Source organism: Alligator sinensis, unplaced genomic scaffold (assembly GCF_000455745.1).
Source record: "Alligator sinensis unplaced genomic scaffold, ASM45574v1 scaffold512_2, whole genome shotgun sequence".
Taxonomy (NCBI): Eukaryota; Metazoa; Chordata; order Crocodylia; family Alligatoridae; genus Alligator; species Alligator sinensis.
The window spans coordinates 2065534-2076812 of NW_005842182.1; the positions used below are offsets into that span (position 1 = coordinate 2065534).

Below are 11279 nucleotides of genomic sequence, written 5' to 3' on the forward strand. Positions count from 1 at the left end.
CTCTTCAGTCTTGCGCTGCCCCCTCTCTGGGGCTTCTCACTGCTGTGAGTACCCTATGAGGCCTCCTCCATCCCATTATAGTCTCACTCAAGCCACCGGTTGACAACAAACCAAACACAAGCCCCTGAGCTATAACATAAATTCTAGCCACCCGGCTATAACATTATTCCAGCCACACCCAGGGTATTCCATCCTTCACTGGTCTCAGGGACTGTACTTACAGCCAGGCCTCTCCCCTTTGCTTGCTCAGGTAGAGCTCCTTCCCCCTTGGCTGCCAGCAAGAAACTGCCTGCCTGGCCTTAGCCTTGGGGTTTAAATGTGAGCCAGGCCCTGCCCCTTCTGGTCATCTGACCGCTGGCAGGTGTGGGTCACTAGCTCCCTCTGGTTGCCCTAGCAACCTGCACCTGGGTAGTTATCTCCGCTCCATGAGTAGCAGGTGCCTTAGTGCCCTGCTACAAATGGTTTGGTGGAAAAGGGGATGTGTAGTATGCCAGTAAATACAGTATTAGATAGCAGTGTTATAATACTTATTAATAACTACACCCACACAGTACTTAGAGTTAGAAGCATTTGATCATACTAGCTAGAACTGATTGGGCAATGGAGGCGCTAACTGTCCTCTGCTGGTTAGCACTAGCAGATTAGCTCACACTAGCAAAAACCTCATCTTTCCTGTTTTATCTCCCTAGATTTCTCATTGTTTCATCTTCTTTTCAGTTCCAATAATTAGTCAAATATCCACAAATACCTACCCTATTATTCCCAAACATACAACCTTCTGCAACCCTTGTTTCTCTTTAGTCCATTCTTAGATGTACTATATCCAAGTGGTTTGCATTCCAATCTGTTTGTTTGTCTGCCACCTTTCTTCTTATGCTAACATCAATAATAGCTTCTTTCCTTTATTTGAGTTTTAGCCCCTTCCACCTTGACAACATTAGCATTTTGACTGTCCTCTTTCTTTGTGGCTTCTGCCAGACATTACCTTTAAAGTGTGATTAATGTGTTAATGGAGCAATGAATTGTAACATGTTGCATGTTCAAGCAATTTATCACCCATTAGCGAGCCACAGAAATGGGGATCCAGCCTCAAAGATGTTACTCATATATAGAATATCTTTGCAGCTTGTTTGTATAGCACTTTAACTTGAACATGTGGCATATTACACATAGCGTTAATGTTTGGCCATGTTCTCTAGCATCTGAAGGTAGACTGCTCTCTCTCCTGCTTCCTTCCTGCAAAAGGACTCTCTGTGACTCATGCTGAGCTCTGTTGACCTAAGATGTAGCAGCAGAAGACTAATGACTCCCTTTCCTCATCTAGTTTTCAAGGCTGCTTCTTTCAGAGAGCCAGTATGTAAGCAAACAACTTGACATGCTTTACTTGCACAAAGAAGGAATTTGAGAGAGGCGAGGAGATGGGGGAGGGAATCTCTTTGGAAAGCTGTGAGCAGGGCAAGATGGGGAAAGAGAAAAATAACTTACCTAAAAGTACCTTATAAGGTGTCCTGCGAGAGTGAGCTACAGAGTTCTTGTTCCCCACTTTTGCACCAGTTTCCCCTGTTCTGTGCAGTTCCTTTACCCAGGGGGAGCCCAACTGATAAACAGGTAAGCTCAGAGCTCACTTTTCATTGGCTCTTGCTAGTAGCTCTTTAACTTCCTTTACTGGCAGGTGCTAGCAGAGCAAAATCCTAGGGCACTTCCACCCCCTCCAGATAGCCTGCCCAGTGAATGCAGGTCACATGTCATGATATTTCCATTGAGCTACATTTCCTGTTTCTTGAAGGAAGCAACATCTGCAAAAGGCCCTTGTGTCTTTCTTTTTGTTTAAACCATGGATTCCTGAAGTTTTGATTCATGCTGAAGGTGAACAATAACAATATATTCATACATACCATCACCTGTTATATAATAAGGATATGTTAATTCCTTAATACAATGGCAGGGCTGTATAGCTAGTCCACCAGGGGTTAGCGTGTGGTTGGTAGGCTGCTGCCTAGCTGCTGCTTCCCCCTTTGCATCTGCTGAGGTGGTGGATGGGTTCCTTGGGCCCCTCCTCCAGATTCCACTTCCTGCCTCTGTTCCTGTGGGGAGGGGACAGGGCTACCCATGCTGCATTCTTGGCAGGGGCTTCAGGGTGCCTGTGCTGCACAGGTAATAGGGACTCTGGTGTTCCTATGCTGTGAGTGCTACATGTGTGGCAAGAAAAAGAGCTGGGCTGTTTGCATTGGGTGGACTTCCTGGGTGCAAGGTTGTCTGTGCATATGGTGGGGTGCGGGAGCCAGGCTACCTGCACTGTGGGCATGTCTACGCATGTATTTACGCATGCCTAAACTTAATGCGCCTTTGCTTCAGGCTCATTAAGGTGATTTGGGCATGCATCTACACATGTATGCGCTAATGCTTGTTAAGGCGCATTAAATTTAGGTGCAAATAGCTCAGTTGCATTAACACATGTGCAGACACACTAATGCTCATTAACGCGGTGTGTATCCATTAACGCACACTGTGTTAATGTGCATTAGCACATCTGCATTTGAGCTAATGTGACTTAGCTATTCGCACCTAAATTTGATACCTGCTTTATGCAGGTATCAAATTTAGGCTCATGTAGCCTTAAATCACCATTGTTAAGGTGCATTAAGGGTGTGCACGTGTAGACACACACCCTTAATGCACCCTAAAATTGGTGATTTTAGGTTAAGCCAGCTTAAAAGAGGCATGTGTAGATGTGTCCTGTGTATGGCAAGTGGGGCTGGGCTGCCCACCTGGTTGGGAGATGGGGTTGGGAGGACAGCCTACATGGTGAGTAATACATGATACCTGTGGCCCCTGAGTTTGTAACCCACACAGCTTGTAGCTCCCAGTGGCCCAGAAGCTGGCCAGCCCTGTACTACAGCATGATTCCTACACAAGCCAGAGGATAGTCCTATACAAGTCACAAGACTCAGTAAAATGGATGCTCCCTTGCATAGGCTCTAGGATCTAGCCTATGATACTGTTCCCAATGGGGCAGAAACTTCCCCAGTACAGTCCAGTGAATAGTAAATGCAAGATATAATGAGTCATTTCAAAGGTTTAGATAATGCCTAACCTCTAGCTAGGTGATTAGGGCATTTTGCTGGGAAGCAGGAGCTTCAGGTTCAAGCCCTCAAGTGAGGTTAGAACCAAGTTCTCCTGCTTCCTGCTATAACCTCTAGGCTATTGAGATAAAATGCAGGAGGGCAAAATAGAATTTGAAACTGTTAAGTGCCGATAGCTGCTGTCGTTTGGATCCATGTCATATGCCATGTAGTCACATAAAATGAAATAGGGCTCTGTCTTATATTTATTCTTGAGCTAAACTGCTAGTGTTGTCAACAAGAACTTTGGGTGTAAAGTTAATGTAGTGTTGAGCCTTTACAGGTTGATCCAATACTCCCTGAAATCAGTGGATGGACTCCATGGGCATTGGAATGGGGACTTGATGGCATATATAGCCATGCCTGAATTATTGGTGGGCATTTTGTGAAGGAAGCTTTGGCCATGTGTAGATGAAATGAGAGGTGTGTGTGTACATTTTAAAGTGTGCTAAATGCTTTTGCACCACTTTAATGGTGTTGGTGTTTATATGCTTCGGCACCATATTGCACATTAATTCCAGCTGCTGTGGGAAATTTGGCGACATAATACGCATTAAATGACTTGGGGTGCAGCAAACTAAAACTTCTTTGAGGAGTTTTAGTTTGCTGCCCCTATAGCTGTGGAGCGAAGCACTGGGCTCCGTGCAGCTCCATGGCACTGCAGGCAACCTGACAGCAGCCTGGGAAAGCAGCTCTGCCCAAGAAAAGTGGTGAGCCTGATCTCCCTCCTCCCCCGCCCCCTGGAGCCTGCCTGTGCTGCGTGGGGGTCTGGTGCTTCCCTCTGTGGCTGTGGTGCCTCCTGGGACCACCTAAGCTGGGTGTCTGTGGATGGGTGCCACTGGGAGGGGGGAGGGGGGGAGCTGCAGCTGCCGCAGAGGGAGGCACCAGCCCCGTCCCCAAAGCCCAGGGCCCACTCCACCCACCGGCAGCTTGCCCTCCTCTCCCTGCCAGAAAGGTAGGTAAGTCAGCAGGGTGTGTGCACGACACAGGGGTTTAATCAGCCCTAAATTGAAGTGGTGTTTTTTAAAACCCTCCACTTCAATTTAGGGCCCCCGTTTCATCTACACATGCCCTATGTTTTCAGAATTTGTATACAGTACAACCTCATTATAAGAAACCCCCATGGGATTGAGATATAAATTAATTAAAAGAGGCTATTTTTCTGTATTAGGGTTAGTCAGTTTGCTTCATCCTTATAATGGAAAAATGTGTTACTGTTGCTGGGACTGTTTAAATGTGGAGGCTGTGATAATAACAGGGGATATGATAACGCAAAACAGAGTAATTTCTGCTTTTGGCAACTGATACTGCAAGTGATGTGTCACAAAATGTCTTTTTTTGTTTGGTTTGGTTTTTGGAAGCAAGATTTTCCTCAAATCAGGCACTGTGGGATGAACCTGAGCATTCCCTGCCCAACTGTGCCTGCAAGCATATCCCAAATCCAGAAGTTCACTGGTGAGGGTGCTTAGTCTCAATGATGTCTGGCAGTGGGCAGTAGGGTGGCCTCCCCTGGTATAGTATGGGTATGGATGAATGTGGTGTGGATACAGTGTGTTCTGTCCTGTCCTGGCCAGGACACAACACTGCCAAAGGGTAGACAAATCCTCTAAAATTTCAGATTGATTTGTTCTCACAGAATCTGCTATGGAGAAACCTGGCAACAGGATCAGTCACAGAAAAGCTCTCTGTATGAATTCACAGTTGGTGGGAATTATGCTCACAGACAGGACTGGATTAATGCATAGGCACACTAGGCACATGCCTAGGGCCCTGAGCTGTGGGGGTCCTGACACTTCCCTCCACAGTGGCAGTGCGAATGGCCTTATCTGCCCCCCTTCCCTTCCCCTCTTCCAGCCTCGCCATGGCAGTGGCTGCTTCCTAGCAGTGGCTCCAAGCCCCACTTCCTGCAGGTGGCAGTGCCCAGGATGGGGGGGTTTTGACTGGCCCGGGGCACATGAGTTTGCATAGGGGCCACTAAAGGGTTAAGCCAGCCCTGTTTACAGATGGAGGGTATACTAGATGTAACAACATTTAAACTATTTCCTTATTAATATCTGTTTCCTGAATTTTGGTTGTATATCTTTTCAAATATAGGTACATTGTCTAGGTGGAGAAATTGGAGCTGAAGTTTGGAGGCACCTTCTGGTTATGATTCAGTGTCCAGTTTTGGCTCTGTCCGCAACTATCAGTAATCCAGACTATTTTACTGAGTAAGCCTGAAGTTTTCTTACTTTTAAGAGCATGTGAATTACTTAAATCTAGTACAAGAAAATTACTTTGGATAGTGAAATAGGTGGAAACATTCCTGTTTATTTAAAAATATCATTTTCTGGTAAAGAGCAACTCTTAGACTTTCCTCACTTTCTTAGTTGTCCCTAATTAGATTATGACTCCTACTGCAATAGGGAAAAGCAGGGACCAAGAGAGCATCTGGGAGGAGACAGCAAGGAGGTGGTTGGCTTATCAAATCCCTAGCATCTCTCTTCTTAGCCTTAACTTAAAATCATAGAAAATTAGTGTTGGAGGGGACCTCAGAAGGTCATCTAATGCAATCCCCTGCTCAAAGCACAACCACCTCCAGCTAGGTCATCCCAGTCAAGGCTTTGTCTAGCTGGGTCTTAAAAACCTCCAAGGATGGAGCTTCCACAACCTCTCTGGGTAACCTGTTGCAGCTAGATAAAGCTATACTACCCTCCTACTGAGAGAGCTTTTTCTAATATCCAACCTAAACTTCCCTTGCTGCAACTTGAGACCATTGCTCCGTGTTCTTTCATCTGCCACCACTGAGGACAGTTTAGCTCCATTTTCTTTGCAACCACCCTTCAGGTAGCAGAAGGCTGCTATTAATTCCCCGCTTAGTTTTCTCTTCTCTAGACTAAATAAGATGAGCCCCATGGGTGACTGGTGCCTCCTGAGCCAGGGGGAGTGGTGGGGGGCACTTGCCCCCCCAGCAGCCAGTCAGTGACTGGGGAGGCGTCCTCCCACAGCTGATCATGCCAACCGGGAAGTGCCAGCGGCGCTTCTCCTGGCACCCCCACTCCCCAGCCGGCACTCTCGGGGGGGGGGGCACCAGCACTCCCACCCGCCCCCCTGCCCATTGCCTAAGTGGGGAATGGTGGCTGTCAGGGGGTGCACCAGCATTCTCAGGGGGTGCACATGCACCCCTGTGCACTCCTTATGCATTGCCGCTGCTGATTTCCCTCAGCCTCTCCTCAGAAGTCATGTGCCCCAGGCCCCTAACATTTTTGTTTCTCTCCACTGGCTTCCACTTTGTCCACATCTTTTCTGTAGTGGGAGGGGGGTGGAGTGCAAAACTGGACACAGTCCTCCAGATGTGGCCTCAATAGTGCTGAATAGAAGGGAAGAATCACTTCCCTTGATCTGATGGCAACACTTCTACTAATGCAGCCCAGTATGCCATTAGCCTTTTTTACAACAAGGGCATATTGTTGGCTCATATTCAGCTTATTGTCCATTGTAACTTCCAGGTCTTTTTCTGCAAAACTGGTGCTTAGCCAGTTGGTTCCCAGCCTGTACTGGTGCATGGATTTTGCACTTCTCTTTATTGAAGGAAGTTTCTATTGGTCTAGTCTTCAATTTTGTCAATGTCTCTGAATCTTAGCCCTAAACTCCAGTATATCTACTACTCCCCACAGCTTAGTGTCATCTGCAGGGTATACTCCATCCCATTTCCAGGTTGTTGATTGAACAAAACTGGCCCCAGGACTAATCCCTGGGGCACTCCATTTGATAGCAGCTATCATTGAGCCGAGCCCATTGATTACTAACCTTCAAGCTTGATGATCCATCCAATTTCTATCCACCTTACAGTCCATTCATCCAACCCAGCTTATTTCCTTAGTGCATTTGCAAGAATGTTCTGGGAGACTGTATCAAAATCCTTGCTAATGTCAAGGTATATCATGTCCTCTGCTCTCCCTGCATCCACAAAGACAGTCATTTCATTATAGAAGGCTATCAGGTTGGTTAGGCATGACTTGCCCTTGGTGAATCCATGCTGACTGTTCCTAATCACCTTTTCCTCCTCCAAGTGCTTAGGAATGGATTCCTTGAGGACCTGCTCTGTGAGTTTTCCAGGGACTGAAGTAAGGCTGACTGGTCTCTAGTGCTATGGATCCTCCTCCTTCCCTTTCTTAAATATAGGCACTATATTTTCCCATTTCCAGTTGACTTCTACACCTGCTTATGAAACATACGCACACCCACCCCAACCCACAACTTGTTTATAGTGACGGTCTTCATTTTCTTGTGTTGTTTTTTTTTCCAAGTCTAGTCATAGGTACATTCAGTTTGGTCAAAGTGAGAATGCTTTGCATTGCTAAACTTTTCATTATTTCTAGAACCAAACTCAAATCCTAGCTTTTCTTTTAAGGTTCAAGAAACGCTGTTAAAGGGAGTTATTTGGTTAAATCTGTTTATTTGTACAAACTCACTGAATTTAGCTCAGGTTGAAACTTTAATAACATATATGCCAATATACAAAATTTGTCCTTTTCCTGGTGCAAATACATACAAGTATATTCTTTAAGGTATTTTACAGCTCCAGTGCCTTTTCTGTGTTCTGATACTGTAGGTGGCTGCAATCAGTAAAAAGATACTGGCAGCAAGCTGAGGTTACAGTGAAAGAAGAAATGTCCACAGCTCCCAAGAAACATGCAAGGACGCCAAAGCTACAACCCCCCTCAAAATCACATACAGTTAGACTAGGTTTGTATCAGAATATTTTTAAATGTACAAATCAGCGTTTGGCCCCAGCTATACAAAGGCTTTATTTGAAGTACTGTGAATAGTCTCATTGGAGTAAAAAGCCTTTGCAGGACTGGGGCCTTAATCATTAAAAGAAAGAATCATAGGTTTAATTTGTAAATAATGTTTGTTCTTCTAATAACAGTGCTGCATGGAGAAAGATACAATGATCTAGAAAAGTATGTGTGTTCTTTTAAGGATGATGATTTTGTCTTAGAGCACTATCACCCATGTGCTGCCCTAACAGTGAATCATGTAAGTGTAATACCAAGACCAAAATGGTTGTATCAGTTATATTAGCCATAGTAAACACAAATAAATCATTCTGCTGAATCTTTTTTCTTCATATACCCATAGATTGAGAAATATGGTATTCCTTCAGATCTTGCCCTATCTCCCAGGGAGAGCCTTCAGCTGTATGACACAATGGTAAAAGTCTGGCAGGACTGGCCAGGAGCACAGGTGTGTGTAAAAATTAGATGGGGACTATTTTTTTTTTTAAAGATTGGTAGAGCAGTTTGCCGTGATTTTATTTCTGGTGCTTTTCAGGACTTGGATCCTGAGGAGTTTCTCTCTTTCAAGAATAAAATAGTAATAAAAAAGGCAGATGCATGGAAATATGAAGATGAACTGAAGAAAGAACTAACCATTTGGACTGCACTTGGCCAAAAAGATAAGGTAATGAAAAATATGTATCCCTTTGTAGGGTGTAAATACAATATTAGTGCAGTAAAATTGCTATGCCATTCATTTTAAAATGTCAGTAGTTTTCATTTCTTTTATTATGATTTGAAAACATTTTCTAGTATCCTTGTGTGATTATCCAAAGCACCTAAGGGAGTTAGAGAGCAGTGTCTATTGTTGATGTCAGTAAAAAATGATACCTTGGTATTTATGGCTGCTCACAGACATGAAAACAAAAAAAAACAACCCACGATTTACTTTCAATTTAGTGCACTCCCACACTGAGCCCAGCATGTATCCAGAAGAGGGAGCATGTTATTGCAGCATCTGTATAGATCAGGCACTTTAGTGGGACCTTTTTGCCACTTTTTATCTAATGACTGATTGAATCAGCTTTAGATAAGAGTCAAAAAGCCTCACTGATGCACCTGATCTATGCAGATACTGCAGAGCTGGGTCAAAGTAACATGCTGCTGCTTCCAGGAAACTGCATTTTTTTCCCCTCCCATGTCTGCAAGCAGCCTATATGGTTTGTTATACTAGAATGCCAGCTATGGCACAGTTATTGTTGAGAATCCCCTTCTGTGTATAAACCCGTTCTTAAGTGTTCTATATACCACCTGCTTAGTTAGATTTCTCTGAAATTCTTGTCCAATGAAGGCAAAGGTAGGTTTCAAATTTGGCTTCATTTGAAAAAGAGGATCCTAGCATAGAGCCTCCCACAAAAAACAGCCTTTTTAAGCTTGACAGATTCTACCAGTTTGCATTTGCCTACACCTGGGTATCAGAACTTGGCTCTGAGTGCCTAAACTAGTCCCAGATATTTGCCTCTTCTGGATGGCATTTACCACCCTTCTATGGGAGCATAATTGAAAACAGGCATGGGCATAACTTGTGAACCAAATGGGTAGCATTTTATATGCATGTACAGAGCGGCTAAAAGGCTTTGCAAGCTTCCATTTTCCTGAGTGGATACTACAGTGCATAAGCACCAACTTCTATTTTGCTGGAGGGGCCCTAAGATGATGTACATATACTCCCCACCCCCAGTCTGTGGGGAAGGGGGGTGTGGATACAGGTGATGGGTGGCGGGGCAGGAGGAGGTATAGGCGATGCAGCAGGGAAGTGGAGGGGCACGTGCCGCCTGAGATTTCTGCACCCACAGTGTGGGGTGGGGCTGCAGTGGGGCCAGCCCAGCCCTGGGCATGAGCCACCTCCGTGGACAAGGAGGCAGGACCCTGTGCAGGTGGGAGCACAGCACTGCCATGGCTGCCAAGGTGAGGTGCCCTGCCCACCTGGCAACAGTGGAGGGGGACACAACTCTCCACTGCCGCTGCTGCTATCGCTGCTGCACCTCACCTTGGTGGCCGTGGCGGCACGCCGCTCCTTCATGCACCCGGTCCCACCCATTGGACCACAGAGGCAGCTCCTGCCTGGAGCTGGTCCAGCCCTGCTGCAGCCCTATGCCCCGTGCCCCAAGGTGGGCACAGAAATCTCAGGGGTGCACATGACCTCCTTGCTGTGTTGTCTTGGGCCCCTGCCCTCGGCCACAGCATGTGTTTTCCCTCCCCATAGACTTACCTAGAGGGAGCTGTGGGAGGTGTCTTCCACCACCTGGCACCCCCTGCCTCTGATTGCCTTCCTCGCTCCCCCCAGGCCTGAATGCTGCCAGCCTGCAAGGTGAAACCCACCATTAATGGAGAAAATCCATGTTTATTCTTAGTGAATGAAACGCCCAGATCCCCGGCCTCAGTTATTGTTCCTAAGAAATATTACATAATTTTCCTCAGGTTTGGGCTCCTACAGCCCTTTTCCCAATGGGGGCCAGGGCCCTTGGGCCCCCATGTACTCAGCGCCTATGACAAAATGTAACATATAATAGCTGTTGGACCTAGCTAAACTGAGCCAGCATCAGCTGAAACACATCCTTAAACCCATGGACCACACTCAGGGAGAGCAAGGCATCCTAGGCAAGTGTTCTATCTATAGTTTCATAGTTTCATAGTTTCTAGGGTCGGAAGGGACCTGAGCAGATCATCAAGTCTGACCCCCTGCCATGGCAGGAAAAAGTACTGGAGTCAAACGACCCCGGCAAGGTGTTCGTCTAACCTCCTTTTAAAGACCCCCAGGGTAGGAGCCAGCACCACTTCTTTTGGAAGTTGGTATCCAGATCCTAGCTTCTTGGTTCCAGATCCTAGCCATCCTGACTGTGAAGTAGCGCCTCCTGATGTCTAGCCTGAATCTACCCTCTACCAGCTTGTGACCGTTATTTCTAGTCACTCCTGGTAGTGCTCGGGGGAACAGGGACTCCTCCAATGCCTGCTGGTCCCCTCTGACTAACTTGTAACAGGCCACTAGATCCCCCCTCAGCCTTCTCTTGTGGAGGCTGAGCATCTAGAAGCATAACTATAAGTTATGGCACCCTAGGTGGTGTGGAGGTGTAGGGGACAGTGATGCCGGGAGTTAGCGAGTGCTTCTCTCCTCATGCTGCAGGGGTGTAGGTTGTAGCCGTGTTGGTCTAAGGACATAGGCAGACAAGGTTCCTTGGGTGAATCTGATATCTTTTATTAGACCAACCCAAATGGTTGGAGAATAGTTATTAAGCAAGCTTTCGGGTTCAAAAACCCTTCGTCAGGCTAAGGAAGTTTCTGCAGTTGGTGTGTGTTCCTCCTGGATGGAATGAAAAGTAAAGAAGCCAGCGGCTGG

The 11279-nt window shown here is 46.2% G+C and overlaps 1 protein-coding gene across 1 annotated transcript in view; it reads left to right on the forward strand.

The window, feature by feature from the left end:
• Positions 1-10617, forward strand: part of LOC102388609 (probable ATP-dependent RNA helicase DDX60) — a 64102-nt gene extending 53485 nt beyond the window's left edge. The window contains 5 exon segments of the mRNA XM_025207111.1: positions 5217-5332; positions 7717-7850; positions 8035-8144; positions 8247-8351; positions 8439-10617. Coding sequence (XP_025062896.1) covers positions 5217-5332; positions 7717-7850; positions 8035-8144; positions 8247-8351; positions 8439-8645 — 672 coding nt within the window. The 3' untranslated portion in view covers positions 8646-10617.
• The last annotated feature ends 662 nt before the right edge of the window (positions 10618-11279 follow it).